Below are 20,256 nucleotides of genomic sequence, written 5' to 3' on the forward strand. Positions count from 1 at the left end.
TGGAAACTGAGCGTCAGCTGAAGGTTGAGGAGGCCGACAGAACATCATATTCAAAAAGAAGAGCTTCTCAAACCAGACACCCTGCTTACACCGTTTACTTTCTCAGATCCCATCTCTAAAGATTATTGTGTAGTTCAAATAGAGCTGGAAACACAGGTAATCTATGACAAAATGCAACCATTTCTGACTTTGTGTGAATGACACAGTAAAGTCTGTTTTAAAAATCAGGGCATGTCCGATGTATTATATTTCCCTCCAGTCTTTGGATGCACAAAGTAGCTATTCAGAAGTAGCTAGTGCTTATCTGCCATTGTTCATGTTAGTTGAGTTGTTACTTGCAGTCAGTTGAATAGTGTTTGTATACATTTGTGCTGTCATTATGAACTGAATTTTATAACAGAGTTTGAAACTGTATTCGTGCTACTATCCTGTGTGCATCCATTGTAGGGCTGTGAGGCTATGACCAAAATCTCATATCCATATAAGAATTCTATCGTACCAACGATATAAATCACAAAAATGTAACATTTTCTGTAAATTCTGTGACTCTCGGGCAGCTCGACTTGCAGGAAGTGTTTCCAGCTGCGTGTCATGTGGAGTCGAGTGTTTTAACAGATGCATGAAACTATATATTTTTAGACATAAGTTGTAATGGCCGCTGTTTTCTTTGTGAGTATTTATTACACGGCGTGCTGCGGGGAAAAGCCTGTTCTAACGTTTGAGTCTAAGGTTTATTTTTTAGCACCTGGCGGCTCTTTTTTAATTCTCATCTGTAAATAATCTGCTCTTTCACGTGATTCAGTTTATTTTGAAAAGTCTCAACAGGATCTTGAGCTTTATTGTGAAAGGTTTATGTGGAACATAAACAAGCGGACACGCGATGGTGTTTTTGTCGTTGTTGCTAACCACAACACATAAAAACAGGCGCTTGTCCGTCCATAGTGTGGTTATATTAAATATAAGAGAAAGAGAGAACTTCAAAATTAATATAGCCACTACAGTGACCATCAAAACGATGAAAAAATATTGCTGTAAACAGTTTATTTTGTGACACCATGAAACAAACGACAGCATAAAATGAAACGATAGACGTTTTTATATTGTCATCCGATATATATCGTTATATCGAACAGCCCTAATCCATTGAGTGTGTGAGCCCAGTGTCTATATTTTAAATGCAGCATTTCAAATAAAAAATATTTCAAATCAGATAATTTATAAACAAAGACAAAGTTAGTTCATTTTGTCAATAACGGGCCTTTTATCACAAACCAAAAATGTTATCTGTGTCTCTGATTTGAATTTCTGTACCCTTTCCATAGAGAAACACTTTTTTTTTTCTTTTTTATTCTCCTTGGAAGTTTTACAAAAGCTACAGCTTGTATCAATGTCTAAATTGAATTTGCTTTGAAGATAATCTTTAGAAGGATAAATTCTGTGTATTAATTTATAAGAAATATCTTTAATTTCGTTGGTAATTAAAAACTGATTAGGGAGTCTCCAAACTTCGTTCCAGAAAAAAAATGGCATATGGTAGCGTGGTTATGGTACTCTGAAATAAAGATCTGATAGATTTATTGTTGTCTTTAGATTGCTTAGAAAAGCAAATCTTGCCAACAAAAGTTTGTATGGGAGATGCCAACGGCCTGTGGAATGAAGTGATATTAGGTTGATTCTTAAACAGCATACAAACCCCTGATGGTATTGAGCCAAATACTTTTGTATAATCATGACGATTTATAGCTAAATTAAACAAAATTCTTCATAGGAGAAAAGCGTACCATTTGAATCAAATAATTGGTTGACTAAAATAATGTTATTCCTAAACCAACTATCTAAGAAGAGAGATTTTCTTTTAAATGTTATTCCAGATATAATAACTGTGTGGACTAAAGTTATGCTTGTAAATAAGAGTCCATGCTAAAAAAAAAGCTTGGCGATGAAAAGCAGAGATTTTTATAGGGATTTTATCAATATCAATATCAAAATTACAAAATTTTAAATTTAAAAAAATAATATTTCAAATCAGATCATTTATAAACAAAGACAAAGTTAGTTCATTTCGTCAATAACAGGCCTTTTATCACAAACCAAAAATGTTATCTGTGTCTTTGATTTGAATTTCTGAACCCTTTCCATAGAGAAACACTTGAAAAACCTGCACTTACACCATATCAGTAGTTGGTACATTGCTCCAGCCCTCATTGGGTCCTCTTATATTATGTGCACTTATAACACCATCACATACAGTTGCCATTGTGACTATGCCCTGCTCAACTTCATCGCCTCCTCATCGCTGTTTGAGACACCTTTTTCATAACATAACACTTCAGACATTTCTTCAGACAATGTCTACCAGTCACTGCACCCAAAATGCTTTGCAGGATCGATCATCATACAGAACATTGATTTTCGACCCTTCTCTTGTCAATAATTTGACAATAATCCCACCACTTCTTACAAAGGCTTTTAAAATCAATATTTAGAATATTTGATTTTCTTTATATTTTTACTTCTGCTTACTCTCACACACACACACAAACACACACAGACACAGCTCATTGTAACACTGCGTGTCTTCTGTTTACTATAAAACAAACCACTGCTGCTGCAGCTGCGAAGATAATACACATCACTATCTGAGCACCTTTTCATTCAAAGACCAAACACTCAAACGCTCAGTGATGAGAGTAGCAATTGCAAAGATTGTTTCAGGCCAACTCACTGTTACAACAGTCAGTTTTTACTAAGTAGCAAAGCACATTCAATTACAAGACTATAAATATTCTTAAAATAAGAGCTGCCTATGAGTTTACATCAATATGAGTAAATATGGCAATAAATAAATGAGGTTTTAGTTCATTTGTGGAAGTTATTTTTGACTCTTTGGTCCTACCATCAGTTTTATTATTGTTTATATTTTTGGTTAAATGGTCACTGTCCTGAATTCTGTTCCTTTTCCAAGTGATCTTTCTCAGTCATGTAAACTTCCAAACTTCTTAAAAAAAAGTCATCTGCTAGCGTTAGTTAAAACCCTACTCCAATGTTTTAAAGAGGCAGATGTAGATGGATTCTTCACACAAAGACAAAAATCCTTCTAACAAAAACGGTAAGAATACATGCAACCTTTTTTTCAACAGTGGCCTCAAAACCACTATTAAGTGATGTCTGGCTGTATTTTACTCTGCTGGTCTGTTATGTGTGCACAACAGCTGCAAATTGTAGTAATCAAGCTCTCCAAGCAAAACCTCTCATAAAGCTGCAGAGACAATTCTAAAAGCATTATAAATTATGGTGTCAACATCATGAAGCTTGAGTAAAGAGTGATTTAATTAAATATATTCTGATACACAGAGATCAAAACAAGACATCAAGATGGGAGCATTCAGTCTCTAGATCCGGCTATAAAAAGTCTGTGTGTATATCTGACTCAAACAGGAGTTGCTGTATTTTAAATTCTCATTAAATATGAAAAAAGGCTTTTGGTAAGAACAGGTAAGTATTGATGAGCAGAGACGTGGAGACTTTGAAAAGTTCTGAGGCTGTCGCCTTGAGATTTTAAAGGGGAACAATGGCACAAAAAAAAAAAATCAGTGAACTCCAAAACTGTAGAGTTGTTGTTGTTTTTAAACTTAGATAAAATCATACCTACATTGCAGCTTTTTTAGTGATGCAATCTAATACATGCATCACCTGTGCTGACATTATCGATCACTGGTTAGTCTAACCAAAATGCTTTAAATGGTTTTCTTATTGTCGCCACACTTAGTCTGCATATTATTTTAATAATTTGCATTCGTTTTTAAAACCTAATTTGATTTTCCTATCCTCTATAGGTGGCTGGGAGTGTACACTGTGTACAAGTCCACTCTGAAAGCCTGGTCTCTCGCAAAGTACCTTCTGAATCACTGTAATCGATCCACATCTCTTATCAAGTCCACAGTGCACTTACATCCCTCTGTGTTGTGAGGTTGTAAAACTCTTATTACACTTTTAAACTCAACTGAAATTGGATTAGGACTTGTGTGGTTTAAGATTATAGGTCTCTTATCAGATTGATTATAAAGGTAGTCATCTTTCTTATTTTATTTGCTCATTGATCCTCTGTAAACTCCAATGTTTACGCTTCTCTCAAAGAACAAACAAATGCAATACGACTTGCTGTAGTGTTGCATCACATAACAGCCAACTTCATAAAATTTACAGAACAAGATTTTCAAATCCTCATGTGAAATAAGGCTTTGCTGACAGCTGAACATCAAAAATCAACAAGAATCCTTTCATTTCCAGCATCATTTGTATTGGAGTGCACATTCTTACAACAAATTAGACAACATTATAATCCATTCATCTATTCACTGCCACAGTTCCCCATCACTTAAAACCAACAGAACTGTGTCATCTACAAAAAGCAGAGAAAAGATCCTGAGAGGACTGAACTTTACACCCTTGGCTGCATCTAAAATTTGGCCCTTAAAAAGTATGGACTAGAATCAGTAGCATCCCAGCAGAGTCCAACAAGCAATGTGAACCAAGATCCCTGTTGATGTACACGGTGTCCAGCACATATGGCCTTAAATCACATGATATGATTATTGTGCTCACATTGACCAGCAGAAAAGTCCAGCAACAAATGATCTCCCTATGAGCATGGAGCATGTTCTGACATGGAGGAGAGAATTAACAGTCACTATTGAGTGACTACAAACAACGCTTCCTGCTCCCACAGACTACAATTTTTTTTAAACTATGCAATGTAGAGATTAGTACCAGCTGACACCCATTTCATATAACTGATATATCATTCTTGAGATTGTGAAGCAAAGCATCATTGTCATCATATGACCCCTCAACTTGAATGTAGGGAATAAACCTCCCAAAATCTATGGGAAACTGGAGGAGTGTCTGAATCCTAATGATGGAAGCATAACTTTAATAACATGATTTGTGAAATATATTACGTGGATGTCTTAGCAGTGGTTTTACTGATGTTTGGATTGCATCATTTTAATGCAGTAAATCGCCCGTTGTGAACCACCTGTATTTTTTATTTAAAGTCTTCTGTGCTTTGCACGTTTCTGGTAAATCTCTGCAGTAATTTTAAGGCCAAAGCCAACACTCGGCATCACAGCAGATTCAGTTCAAATGAGAAATGTTTTATTTTCTTATTTAGTGTTTGTTGATCCGCTGCTGCACTTTACATTGAAAGTATCACCACCTCCTAATGATTATGAAATAAGAGTCTTATACAGACAATACTACACCTTCATTTGTATGTTTGCAAAGTTAAAACCTACTTTGAGAATATATTCTCCTTCAGGTACAAGAATTGAACTGAAAATGATTTAAAAAGCAGCTGAAAAACCTTCATAAAGCCTGGTCTCTCTTATACAAAACACCAGAGAAATTAAGGGTCACACAAGACTTTTGCACAATGTTAAAGAAATTTTAACCATGTAAGCCATGCTTATAAGTCAAATAGAAGTCTGAACAAGTAACAATCCAGCAAACAACAAAATGAAAAATTAAGTTCTAACAGTCTCAGTTATAGCCTCCACATCTTGTTTGAGATCTAAAAGGAAGCCTGTGTGCAACAATATCATTTTCTTTATTTAATATTACTTTTATATTACAGTACTGTGCAAAAGTTTCAGGCAGGTGTGAAAAATGCTGTTAACAAAGAATGCTTTCAGAAATAGAAATGATTGTTTATTGGCCCCAAATGTATTCTGCAGCAGGACAACGACCCCAAACATGCAGCCAAAGTCATTAAGAACTATCTTCAGCATAAAGAAGAACAAGAAGTAATGGAAGTGATGGTATGGCCCCCACAGAGTCCTGATCTCAACATCATCGAGTGTCTCTGGGATTACATGAAGAGACAGAAGGATGTGAGGAAGCCTACATCCACTGTGGTTAGATCTCCAAGATTTGGAACAACCTACCAGCCGAGTTCCTACAAAAACTGTGTGCAAGTGTACCTAGAAGAACTGATGCTGTTTTGAAGGCAAAGGGTGGTCACAGCAAATATTGATTTGATTTACATTTCTCTTTTGTTCATCCACAGCATTTTGTTGACTGATAGAGGTAAAGACCCTACAATAATACTGAGAAAATCTTCTGTAGCTAACATTAGAAATTGTCCATGATGAATTTAAACACACTGTTCTTTTATCTCTAATCTCCATTGCATTTCTCATCCTTAAGCTGATAAATGCGCTTTTTCACCCCTAAATGCCAAGTACAATATGTTTGACACCTAGTTAGCATTTCTTTAAATCTGCTGTTTGATGTGGTTGTGGCCTGGTAAACCAAAGATGATGAGCTAAATGCTGAAATGCTCAACACAGTTGGGGTAAACTTCTCTATTGGGGAATTTCTCTACAAAATAACCTGAGCATAAGATATAAAAGAGCAGCACAACGGTGCAACATAACCTCTTATCTTTCAGTTTTTCTGCTTGCTGCAGCCAGTTTTTTTTTTTGTTTTTTTGTTTTTTTTTTAATTCTATCTACCCCAAGTGTATGGAAAACTAGTCAGAAGCCTATCTCCTCTGTCAATATTGCAGCCTTCATTCAGCAAAAAGTCAATACAGGAAAGGTGAGATGCTTCAGAAAAGGGCTGAAGATTGTACTATGATTCCCACTGATAGAGCAGTACTTCAGTTTGCTGCCTCTTAGCACCAGACAGAACTATAAATCGTCGCTTTTGTGTAAGGTTAACTATTGCCAGAAGACTGAAGAAATACAGCAGAAATACAGAGCTCAAAAGCAAAGCGAGACCGGGTGAGAAAAGACATAACTAAAAAAGCTGAGACGTTACAAAATAAGTGCCCGTTGTTCAGCAGTCACTAAGCATCGTCAATATTATCACTGATCTGAATCTTGATGTGAGGCTTGTTATCTGCTGCAAAACAATCACCACCATCACCACCACTACCCTCAAACCACACCAACATTAAGTATAACTTTTTTTTTAAACCTCAGAGTCCAGCATTGCAGCATGCTGCAAGCATTGCAGTGCAGCATTGTCAAGTTAATATGTTTTATCAAGAATGTGGGCAAGTGAAGAGAGAATCTTAGAGGCCTTCTTAGATCATATATTTGCCATGACACACAGAGAAGAAGTGAAGCTGGTGACAAAAGAATGGCCAAATGAGATTGTACAACTGAATCTGACATCAAACAGAGCAAAACATTTCATTTGTTCTCTCAAATACTTCCACAGTTTCTTACTGTCTCTTTGATATATTGTTCATATTTCATGGTTTAGTTCACTATAATCATATGCTGTATAATCAGCATAATACAATGAGGACCAAACTTGCAATTGCAGTGTGGCCACCTCTATAAAAGCAGATGTTTTGGCTATTTGCTGATCTTTGCAGGCGTGTATCCCCCAGCAAATACACCCCTAAATCATATTGTACTACGCTCTGAGAAGCCTAAAAATGCTGGCAGCGAGTGCCAGTGGTGCCTCAGCCTCCTATAGTAGATGCACCTATGGTATGAATTTGAAGTTCTAGGTGATTTTCAGAAAAAGTTGACATCTGACCTCGACCTTGAAGTCAAGGCCACTGAGATTTAAAATTTTCTGAAATTTTCAGTCGATATGGTAAAGAATTTCAAAATTCTAGGTGACATCATTCTTCAGTTATTGCATTTACAAGACCTCTGACTTCGACCTTTAGGTCCTCAAGGTCACTGAAATTCGAACTTGTCCAAGATTTTTAGCAGATGCACCTATAGTATAAAGTTCAAACTCCTACATCATCCTTTTCTCGAGTTATTGCATTCACAATCTTGGACCTGGGTGACCGCATTGTGCTTTTAAGCCTGCAGGGTAAAAACAGTTACCATCCTAAATGTGAAAGTTCATGAAAGCAAGAAAAAACAAAACACTGAATAAGTGTGGCCTGGTTAGAAGGGTTCCCAGGAGTAAAGCATCCAACTTCTAAAAAGAATGCCTTGCAAAGTTGCATCTGCATAACCCACAGGAGTTCTGGAACAATGTCCCTTGGACAGACAAGATCAAAGAGGACATGTTTGGACAAAATGCACAGCGGCACATTTGCAGAAAACAAAATATAGCTCAAACACTTCATACTAATTGCCAAAAGTGATGGTCGGGGGGGGGTAATTTGGGCTTTTGCAGCCACAGGAACTGGGCACCTTGCTGTCACTGTCACAAACTCCTCTGTACATCAAAGTATTCTATAGTCAAATGTGAGGCCATCTGTCTGACAGCTAAAGCTTGGCCAAAAGTGGGTTATGCAAAAGGACAAAGATCCCAAGCACAACTCAAATCTACAAATGAATGGCGGAAAAGACAATAATTAGAGTTTTGAGTGACTCGACCAAAATTTTAGTTTATGAACCAAAATTCATAAACTGAAGCAACATGAGAAACAGAAGTGTTGCTGTGAGAGACATTAACATAAACAATCATGTGATTGAAATTTCCTTTGAAATTTACAGTCTTGGCAGATTTGTTCAAAACAATATTTCCTTACTGTTAAAAGTAATTTGCAAAAATACTTGATTCTAATATTATTTTAGTTTGCATACTATAATTTGCTGTAAAAATATCAGTACTTCTTGTTCCTCAAAGACATATATATTTGCAGTATTTTGTGTTATCTTCTCTTTAAATGCTCCTTAAATCATTTTAAATGTCCAGATTCTTACATGAATACTCCTTAAATGCTGTATAGTGCTGAACTTTTAGGTCAGTGTTGAGCGACTGTAGACAGGTAACACACTACAGCAATGAGGGACTTACTGTGATGCTATGCAGTTAAAACAATGTGCTTGTGTGTGTGTGTGTGTGTGTGTGTGTGTGTGTGTGTGTGTGTGTGTGTGTGTGTGTGTGTGTGTGTGTGTGTGTGTGTTTATGTTTTTCTTTAAAATTTTGATTTTTTTTCCTTTCAGGTTTTCATTCTCAAAATTAGGGAGACCTTGAGTCTGCTACTTGCCAGTAAACATATTGAGTCTTAAAAGGTCAGGAGCAAATGGAACAGGGTGGGAAGAACAAAAAGGTTTACTTATTTCTTCAGGTCGAAGGAAAGCTTGAGGAATTTAAAGTACCCACAGAGGGAAGACCTTGGATTTAGTACTATTACTGTACAACTGCTCCTGATGGCAAAGATATTGGACTGTGCATTAGCACCTACTAACAAGGCTGAAAAACACAGACAGGAGTAGAAGGATGGAAAGGAGGGGGCCTAGGGGAGATCTAATATTGGAGAGAGGAAAGGAGGAAGAAGAGATGAGCTTCAGGCAGAGAGAGCATAAAAGGTGAAATTGAGCAGTGATGAGTTAGCATGTTTGATGGTGTGTGAAATTGTGGTTAGCCTATCTAGTTGCTACGTTTGGGTAATTAGTGCCAATTTACACAGATATGTACTGACCTCCTCCCAGCCTCTCCCGTTGGAATAGGAGATAACATCAAGCAGCGGTTTGGATAAGTAGCCATCACTGTTGAAAGAGTAGTCCCGTCCACCTATGGATATATTGGTGAAGTACCTGCAACAGAGATTGGAGAGCAGATAAGTTCTTTTTTCTTTAATCTATATACCTCAAATATGAAATCAATCAATTTGAGTGGAATAGAAAATGGGAATGATGATATGTTTCTGCTGTTTTTAAGGCATTAATTTGTTATTAATTTGTCTCATTTAATTTGCAACAAAATTCTCTTTGTTTCCAGAAAAGCGTCTGTTTTGCCAACTTATTTTTCACTGATGGATTTCCATGATGTCTACTGAGTGCATCCATGAACCCACAGCATTAAGCTCTGCTCACTTCTACTCTATTCTTATCCTTGTTATCCTGTGTCTAATGCAAAAGTTCTAGGAAATCTGCAACACACAATTTTCAACCTTATTACTTCTTATAGAAATTAAAAATAGCAGAAACGTTGAGCAATTTCTGCTTCTTTTTATTAGAAAGAAATAAAGAAGCAAAAGGAAAAAGAAAAAGTCCAGAAACAAGAATCAAGTAATCAGAGCTGTGAAGGTAGGGCTGAGACCTGCACTGCAGGGAACAAACATCAGGGATTCTGTGCTAAAGACAAAACACATTTCTAAGAGGAAATGACATTGTTGAGGAGCTGAGACCATGAGGTGAAGCAAAGACAAGATGAGGTGAGGCTTGGAGGGGGACGCAAGATAAAGCAGTAAATTCGCTAAAATGTTTCCCCGACTTCAACTACAACAGCGGGAGGCTTGCAGAAGAACAATATGAGTGTAAGCCATGAAGGTCTTGAGCGCACTTTTAATACTTGAAAAGAAGCAAGTAGCATTGGTGCAAAACAGATAGTGAGAGAGAAAGAGAAGGCTTTGCCTTTGATGTTTTGTAATGAAACATCTACCCTAAAAGCACCTGGAAAAGAGCACATCAAAGCATCCTAATGAAGCCTGCATGTTCCCAAAAACAAGCAACCTCACTGAAAGAAAGCCTTAACAACTCAAGTAACCCTTAATCAACAGTAATCAGTCGTGGAAACACAAAAATATACACTGCAGAAACAAGATGAAAAAGTGATATACCGTAGTAACTAAACTATTAGCAGCCCAACATCTGACTATACTGAAAAGAATTCAATTGAATTTGGTGAATTTGATTAATATGAATTCAGATGTTTGCGGGCCCATTGCCACAGGTGGATAAAATCAGTCTACCTCTGCAAACATTTATGAAAGATTTGGTTGTTCTAAAGAGCTCACTGAATTTCAGCATGGGACTGTAATTAGATACCAACAGTGCAAAGAGTGGTATTATTACAAAGTGGAAGCACTTTGAAACCACAGCATCTCAGCCACAAAGTGTTGGACAACATCAAGTTAAAGAGTGAGGCTGCTGAGTGCTGAGGTGGAAACGACATGTTGACTCAGTATTTGCAGAGCTCTAAAGCACCTCTGGTGTTAACGCCAAAGGTGTTAACACCAGAGGGAGCTTCATGGCATGGGTTTCCAATGCAGCCACAGAACCTGGGCACCTTGCAGTCAATGCGTCAATCATGAAATCTCTGTATACCAAAGTATTCTAGAGTTAAATGTCCGACAGCTAAAGCTTGGCTGAAAAAAGTTTATGCAACAGAAGAACAATCCCGTGCACACCAGAATGGTTGACAAAGAAAGGAACCAAGGTAATGCAATTGTGCGAAGTCCAGACTTCAACCGGATTCAAATGTTGTGATGGGAACTTGCAAGTGACAGCAAACCTTGAACTGAAGCACCCTTGTTATGATGAGTGGATCAAAACTCTTCCACAGTGATTTAAAAAGAGTGATAAAGTCATCTAGAAAATGATTACTTCAAGTTATTGCTGATAAAGATGGTTCCACAAGCAAGGGAATTATTGAGTGTACTACAGTTACAATGGCCACTGTCTTTGGACTGTGGGAGGAGCTGGAGGACCCAAAGAAAGCACATGAAAACTCCAAACAGAAAGGCCTGAGCTGACCAGAATCCTTGAAACTTCTTGATGTGAAGTTAAAGTGCCAACACTGCATGACCTTGCAAGTAGGTTGGTTGAAAACACTTCAAACTTCTCATGTTTTTGACATAGTCATCATTACCTTTTTTTTTTTGACATGTAACTGCAACTCAAATGCACAATCTACTCCAAATATACTCCAGTCAGAAACTCTAAGATCAGAATAATTATTGAAGAGATACCTGTAAATAATAAAACAAGCATCAACCCACTTTTTTCAGCACCAGTTATCGTAATAAACTGAATAATGCCAAATCTACTGCAAATTGTTTCACATTCTGAATATTCAGAAGAATTCATTTAATGGATATTAACTTCAGCAGCCAAAACAGTGAGAACACCTTCGGCACATCAGCTACAGATGTAACCTCGTAGACCACGCACCTCTGATGGCATTTTTACAAAAAGAAGCCACTTGTGTATGTGCCTCTGAATTCATGAGTACCTATTTCATGACTGGAAAGTGTTTGACTTTCCTGAAAATGGAAGGCTTCTAACCCGCTGCTGTGCCCACAAGCAGCTGATGTTGCCTGACATCTGGCAGGTCCCCGAGGTCGTCAGTATTTCTGTTTCACCTGCTTTTACACCTGAGAAAAAGTCTGCCTCGAGGCTCGCAGTGGCACGAGAAAGAAATGTCTCCATCCCTTCTGCCAGGTAAAGCTGGATTGCAGCTGAGTGTAGGCTACAATGTCACATCTCCCACCCTCACCTCCCTTTTTTTTTTTCCTTTTACTTCCACTATCCTTTACTTTGCCTCTGCTTCTTACTTCCACCCTACCATCTCAAATTCTCTTGATCCCCCCACACACACACACACACGGTACAGTACAGCGCAGAGATGCAGGGTACCAGCAGTGACAGCAGCAAGAAAGTCTGGAAGAGCAGCAGGAGCTGGAGGAGGTTGAGAGAGAGCATGAGAAATAAAGATAAGGTGGAAGGGAAAAAAAGAACATCTTGGAAACTGTGACTAGGATAAAAGTAAGAGACGGGGAGAGAGACGAAGAGAAAGAAGAGTGCAACAGAAGAGGGAGACAGATGCAGACAGCGAGAGTGTACGCAATACAGAGAATAAGACAAAGAGGGCTGCGTGGCACAGAAACATGATTCACTGAAGTGCTTCACTGAGAATGGGTACCAGCAAATAGGTCTGCTACCGGCAGTGTTGGGGAGTAACGGAATACATGTACCGCCGTTACGTATTTAAAATACAAAATATGAGTAACTGTATTCCGTTACAGTTACCGTTTAAAAAGGTGGTATTCAGAATACAGTTACTTTGTTGAAATAAATGGATTACACTGCAGTACTTTCCTGTTTCATATTGTCGCGGGTCAGGACTGTTTGGGTTTTGTTTGACAGCTACGTTCTGTTGTTCCAGGCGGCAGCGTTACGGTTGCCATGGTTACAGGGCGACGCTCTCTCTCTCTTTCTGCGACTGTGTGTTTCCTGGGTGAGAGAGCGCCTTTTCGTTGTTGTTGTTGTTGTTGTGCTAAGCTAACAGGCAGAATGCTACAAGTAGTGATGGGACGTTCTGTATCGAGGCTTCGGAGCGTGTGTCGAGTAATGGAGGGGGCGTTTCCGCGAAGCGCGTATCGAGGCTTGCTTCATTTATGGGAGGAGCTGAAAATGATGACGTCCGAAGCCTCGCTGCCCGGCTGTACCACGTGACTGGTTCATGAAGTGGTTCGAACTTTGCCGCGAGATATGACAGCGATATAAACCCCTCAGACTTCATTCAAAAATGTGGGTGTTTGATGGAGAGTTGCGGTTAGTGAGAGTTTGGAGACCGTATGGAGGTTTATGAGAGTGAGGAAAGTCAGGAGAGAATGGAGCCAGCTAAGAAGAGGAGGATGTCCTCCCCTGTGTGGGAACATTTTGATTTTATTCCTCCCAACAAGGTAAATTTCTACAGAAGATGTATTGTCATGATACTGATGGTGCAATACAATTTATGTTGAGCTGTCTTGACTTTTGTACAAGGTGAAGTGTTTGCTATGTGCCAGGGAGCTGGGATATAACAGCAACACCTCATCCATGCTTAGGCACTACAGAGCTTTGCATGAGAATAAGAGGAACACCGATTGTGGAGCAAGACCAGGTGAGCCATCAAATGCAATGATAATATAGCATGCAGTAATGTTACTAAATGATATAACAATATTATACAACTGTTATAAGTTACGTGTGTGATATTTATATTTGTGCTTTGTCTTTATTGTCTTTCCTCAGGAGAACAATCTCAAATAGATGAAGACCTGGTCAGCATGGTGATTGAGGACTCACAGCCATTTAGCATTGTGGAGGACAAAGGATTCAAAAGATTTGTTAAATCATTAAATCCCAGCTATGTTCTCCCCACTAAAAAGGACGTAAAAGCAGTGAAAATTTAGTTTTTACAGAATAAAATGTGAACAGGCAGGACTGAGGCTCAAAGCCTCAGTGTGTAGCTGTCCATACCTCAACGTTACAAAAGCACAACTACTGTCCACACCCCAACCACACCTCACCTCACAGTAAATGATCATTTCCATTTCAAGCATTTCCAAATAATCATTTCCCATACTGCCACTATAAATATACACAGTATACTGCCATCACTACAATATAGATGTTTTACACACTCCTTTTGTTGTTGACATTTACAGGCTGTGTGCAAAATGCCACACTCTTCAAATTCATGCCAGCTATTATTTTTACGTCCAGTAGGTGTCCTGCTAGAGCAAATGAAGCTTCATGAAGCTTCGCGTTGGGGTGAACCAATTGGATGAAAAGCTTCAGTGCTTCATGGGGCTTCATCTGCCCATCACTAGCTACAAGCATATGTCACAGTACGGCTGTGTGCAGGCAAGAGTAGGACCCAAACGCAAACTCACAGAGTCAAAAGTTAAACTCAAAAAACACAGCTTTATTGCTGGCGTGGAGTGGGACACGAAAAACAATACAAAATAAACTAAACTGGGAAAAACTAAAGCACAAGGAGCCACAGGGAAAAATCACACAGCTATGATGGAGGACGCAACACTGACAAAGAGAAACATGGGGCTTAAATACACTGAGGGATAACGAGGGGGAATGAGCCACAGGAGGAGAGCACAGCTGAGAGTAATTAAGCAGGACGAGGCAAGGGAAGCAAAACTAGAAACATTAACATAGAACAGACTGTGAAAGTAAAACAGGAAACACACTGACGGAACTCAAGACATGTGGACTTAACAGACTGGGGGAGACAGAACATAGGGATCTGAAACATGGAACAGAAAGGCACAGTAGATCAACATGAACATAACAACGCCACAGGGGAAGAGTAAAACTGAACACGATGAACACAGAAACACCAGACCTCTTCACAATAAAACAGGAAACATAATGAGACGTAGACATGACAACCCAAACTTCACAATGTAAGACACAGACATGAAACACATGAAAAGCAGGGGAGATTTACCATAGTTGGAAACACGAGGGGGAAATAATAAGAACTAGAAACACTTAAGCATGATAACAAATGAACTTAGGAACCTGAAGGGCTTACATAAACTAAAACATCAAAATGAACTAAAACTCAAAACACTGGGTCATAAGACCCAGGATCGTGACAGCATAGCTCTAAAGAATGTAGCATCATGGGCAGTATAGTCCGTGTTGCAGGGAGAATGGACTGCCATACACGTTATGTGTCTGTGAGCGCGAGGAGGGAGAAAAAGGGGAGTGGAAAGGTACGAGTTGTCGTCGAGGAAAAACGGGAGCTGGAAGCATGTAAATATAATAATAACCACTGCAGCCAAGAAGAGTGCCTGATGAGCCCAGTTGTAAGTAAGCTATTAAGACTCGACTGTACACCGTGTTCGTGTTTTCCTCCGAAAACAATACGTTCCGTTGGAGCAGTCTTTCAACGCCTCTCTCTGTCCCTCGCAAGAAAAGTTGACCCACACAACAAAGTAAAGCTATTTTTCGGCTACGAGCCGGCAGGGACCCCGCCGTATTAGTCAGAGGTCCCTTTACTACAGTTCGGAGTTGCGGACCTTCAGTAACAGTAATAAATCACACAGCAATAGTACATTCACGTTGTTGTAAAAAGCATGATAATATATTAAGTAATCCAAAGTATTCAGAATACGTTACTGTCATTGAGTAACGTAACACGTTACAGAATACATTTTGGGGCATGTATTCTGTAACGGAATACATTTTAAAAGTAACCTTCCCAACACTGGCTACCGGTATGAACCAGCAGCTGCTACAGGAAAAATCCAAAAGATGAGTTTAAGAAGCTCTTGAACCCGCAATGTAAATTTAACAACCAATCCTCTCCCCAACAATGTCAAATCAAAGGAATAGTTAATAGCATAATAGTTCATTATTTTTACTTTTCAAGGCAGAGATAAGATGTAACGAGTCACCTTTCAGTAAGTGCAAGGTTTCATCTCAATGGTTTATTCTGTTATACCCCTTACAAGATCGCTGTTGAATGTGTGACGTCTTAAATGGAAAGCTTTGGTTTTGTTTGTGTTTTCTGTCCTGTAGGTTCCACTTGTCAATCAGACGAGCCGCGAGTTCCTTTTCTGTGAATGTTTGTGTACTGAGCTGCCAGTGCTCATGCTAACTGCCCAGATCTTCCTCTACATGTACCAAAGAAACATCTGCTGAAGCCTCAGGGAACACCTTTGTTAAAAAAAAAACAAAAACATAATTAAACATTTTTGTCACAGTTTTGTTTTTTTCACCTTCTGATGTCACTCCTCATACAAGTATTTGAAATTTAAAAGAAATCACTTGATTTATTCTTTATTAAGAATAAAGGTCACTGGTAACTGCTAACTATACTTTGCACACTGTTAAGCATGAATATCCAAATACCCCCTTCTTCTTATTCTTATTATATTCTTATATTATCTTATATTCTTATATTATGGTTGTATAAATGTTGGGATAATTATCCAAAATTCATCATGCAAATTGTAAAAAATAAATAAATAGCGTTCTCTCTTCTGTCATATCTCTAGCCATGTGATAAGATAAATTATGGATTTATATCTGTGGATTTGGTTTGATAGTGGTTAATGGGACTGACATGGAAGTCTGATGGAATTTATATTTTGGTTCACCTTATTTATGTAGTTTTACACTTTATTCATATTTGCAAATTTCTGTTAAAAAAGGGGTGTAAATATCCATCTTATTTTCATAAGCTAGCTAGATACACAGTGACCAACCAGTGACACAAATTTTTATCTGTCAAGGAAGCTTCTGTAGGAGCAGTTCATTGCAGCTTGATCCATAAAACACCTACACAGCTTTGTTAGTGTCTTCTACATGTTCTTTTTCACTGCTGTAGTAGCCATTTCTTAATGTTTTGCCAACTTCCCTTTATTCACTAGGAGGTCTTTAGCTATTAAAAGTCAACAGATATACATATTTTTTAGATTCAATATGTTTTAAAAGTGAATGCAAATAAGTTTTAGTAAATATTATATTTACATCAGTAATGTTGACTGTGATAAAATTAACATGATTTCCTGAAAAAAAAAACACAAACAACTTGTGACTTTGTGACCAAGGAGGCAGAGTCGCATGAAGACAGAAAAGAAAAAAAAAGAGAGAAAAAAAGAATGACAGAGTGAAGCAGGAGACTCTCACAGACTCTCAGCGGGAAACCAGGCTCTATGCATTATACCTACACAACAGCTGAGCTCAGATGGAGCCTGATGTAATCGATGAATTTGCTACTGAGACATGTGACTGCTGTGCATCAAACAGTGGAGGAAGAAACGTTCCCAGTGGAATTAGTACCCGTTTTATGAGCATCCTAGCTGGGAGGCAAGAGAAAAATAAATATCATGGGGCTACAGCTGAAAAGAAGAAATTAAAGAACAGAAAGACAGCGGAGGGGAAAAAAAGCAAGACAGGGAAAGAAATAGACCCATCAATGTTGAAAAGGAAATAATTCAGGGATTCAGTGGAGGATAACACTCGGCTCACCCTGGTTAATCCACCTTTTCATTTGTAGCAATAAAGTTTACCCAGGCCTACATCTATTCCAGCTCACAGAGGGGCAGAGAAAAGCTCGCCAAAAGATTGTGGAAATCCTGGGCTAGACAGAAAGAAGCTCATCTTAGCGTTGATTTTCAGTAGGATGAATTGGATGTCAAGTATTTAGATCTGATTCAATACTGATGCTAACTTTAGAAAAACTGTGCCATTAACACAGAAAGCATGTTGAGGTCAGAATCAATGTTTTCCCATTTTTCCCTTAACATTAGCCAGAAGCTGAAAATTAACCAAAATTTATTTGGCCTCTGTACACCATAAACCACTGCCACCATGATAACGTCAGCCCCTCCCCTTTTCAGCTTTAATTCAAGGTATTACACCCAAAATCCATTAACTATTTTTAGAGGCTAAAAAATGTTTTTTAATACTGCCTGACATCTAGGACCAATGGACATTGCTAAATTCTGTGTTGTCTACCTTGAGATATTCTCCTAGGCCATGGAGGGGGGGGAACTCCAGGCATCGAGGGCCAGTGTCCTGCAGGTTTTAGATGTGTCCTTGATCCAACAGAGCTGATTTAAATGGCTAAATTACCTCCTCAACATGTCTTGAAGTTCTCCAGAGGCCTGGTAATGAACTAAACATTTGATTCAGGTCTGTTGACGCAGGGTGAGATCTAAAACCTGCAGGACACTGGCCCTTGAGGCCTGGAGTTCCTGCCTTTAGTACAGCCACCGTCAGCTGCTCATGGGTGTTTTTGGCTTTGGTTTTGTCTTTGATAACTAAAGCCATGCTCTACTGAATCGAAACCAGGGGACTGACACTGACTTGACCATCAAAGAATAACTAATCCCTTCACCTTTAAAATCTCTTGGGTTGCTTTTGCAGTATGTGTTGGACCATTATCTGTTGGCACTGTGAAAAAATGATCAGTTTTGAGCAGAGAGTATATAGTCCTACAGTTCACATTCATCCTGCTACTTATGTTAGCACTCACATCATGAATACACATTAATGGCCCAATTCCAGTGAGAGCCATAGGTGCCCATATATACCATATCATTGCCTGCACTATGTTTGGCAGATCATGTGGGATCCTTCAGATCATGTTTCTCTCCTTCTCCATACTTTTCTTGTCCAGTAAATCCTGGTTTCATCTGTCCAAACATTTTCTTTTTCAGAATTATGCAGGCCTTTTGTGGTTAAATCTATTCTCTTCTTGTTGTTCTAAAGTGGAACCAGTGGTTTGCACCTTGTGGTAAACCCTCTATTTCTATTCACAAAGGCTTCTCCTGATTTGACACTGACATGAATTTTGCCAGCGGCTGCCCACATATTTGGTCAAATTTGCTGGTTCTAATTATATGTCATCAACAATGAATGCATATTGTTTTTTGTTTTTTTTACATTGTTTAAATTCTGTTATTGTTTAAAGCATCTTCTTTTATAATAACTGTGTTAGTTGTCACAAAAAAGGGGGCAAGCAAGTCTATTGTTCTATGGCAGAAAAGTGAGTTAACGGTAAAGTCATTACAGTATATCATTCACTAAGGCCAGAGACTGACTGACCAGTCGCTTAATAAATAAAAAACTGTGTTGTTTAACATCAAATAAATGGGGGAAAAAAGAAAAAAAAACACAACCTATTCTAATCTCAGAACATGAAATAGACACAAGCTTTCGGCACTTGTGCCTCGATGCATCAGCCATGACAAAAAGGGGGTAATACTCCTGTTTAAAATAGAAAATGGTATTTATTCAGCACTTTTCTGCTCTTGCTGAGCACTCAAAGCACGTCTACACCACAAGCCACATTCATCCACTTACGCACACATTCATACAGCACTTTAATCTATGCACTTTAAGCACTTAAAAAAAAAAAATCTATTTCTGATGGATCCATCAGGGGCAGTGGATGTTTAGTATCCTGCCCAAGGACTCCTCACCATGTGGACTTCACACTGATCCTCCAGATTAGCAGACAGCCTAATCTACCACTAAAGTCAAACTTTGTTTCTGTGATGTGATAACAAAGTCACCATGAGAAGATAGAAGGGGCATCATGAAGTACAAGTTTGTTGACTGGGAAACCTTTGATTGTATTTAATAGGCTTAGACAGAAATGTTTCATAACAATAAAAGGTTAATAAATTCCAAATGGTAGCCAGTGGATGTGAGGATCCTCGTACATGGTGATGGGGCTAACACATGTTTCAACTGCTCCTTTTAGCAGAAAAGTCTTTGTTGGTTTGTTTGTCTTAACTTTACAGGAATATTAATTCCATGCTGATTATGAATAATTATGCTTCATGTTTGGTTATTGGTTTATCAGTTACCTTTAGCTCACTGTTCTATCATTGGCCACACTCACCTCTCTGTTGTTTCTTCTAACCAATCACACTAAACTCTCAACAGCTTGGCAACTACAAGTGGAGCTGTCAGGGCAGGAGTTGTTTCAAATTACACAACAGAAACAATAAGCAAGTAACAGATTCACAGAGTCCTTGTGGTGAAAATGATGAATCAATACTGTTTCATTTCAGATTCAGCAACTCACATCTAATATGCTGGAAAAACAGGTGGAAAAATTTGCCAAAAAAGAGGCAAAAAATGGTTACATTTTGACAAAAAAAAGTTATCAAGGAATTAGAGAACCCATCAAACATTAAAAAGATATATATAGATAGATATATATATATATATAAAAAAAAACACCCAGCACGCCCCTGCGGGCGGTTTATCCTTCAAGCTCGGGTCCTCTACCAGA

At 38.4% G+C, this 20,256-nt stretch overlaps 1 protein-coding gene across 1 annotated transcript in view; it reads right to left on the reverse strand.

Annotated features, from left to right (window-relative positions):
- Positions 1 to 20,256, reverse strand: part of grin2da (glutamate receptor, ionotropic, N-methyl D-aspartate 2D, a) — a 261,238-nt gene that overhangs the window by 73,213 nt on the left and 167,769 nt on the right. Inside the window, exon 7 of the mRNA XM_085263506.1 lies at positions 9,410 to 9,524. Within this exon, the coding sequence (XP_085119632.1) occupies positions 9,410 to 9,524 (115 nt within the window). The remainder of the gene's footprint in view (positions 1 to 9,409; positions 9,525 to 20,256) is intronic.

The sequence above is a fragment of the Mchenga conophoros genome, linkage group LG22 (assembly GCF_057382185.1).
Source record: "Mchenga conophoros isolate Kocher_MC1m ecotype Shallow Benthic linkage group LG22, M_conophoros_male_GT1.1, whole genome shotgun sequence".
In the NCBI taxonomy this organism is placed as follows: Eukaryota; Metazoa; Chordata; class Actinopteri; order Cichliformes; family Cichlidae; genus Mchenga; species Mchenga conophoros.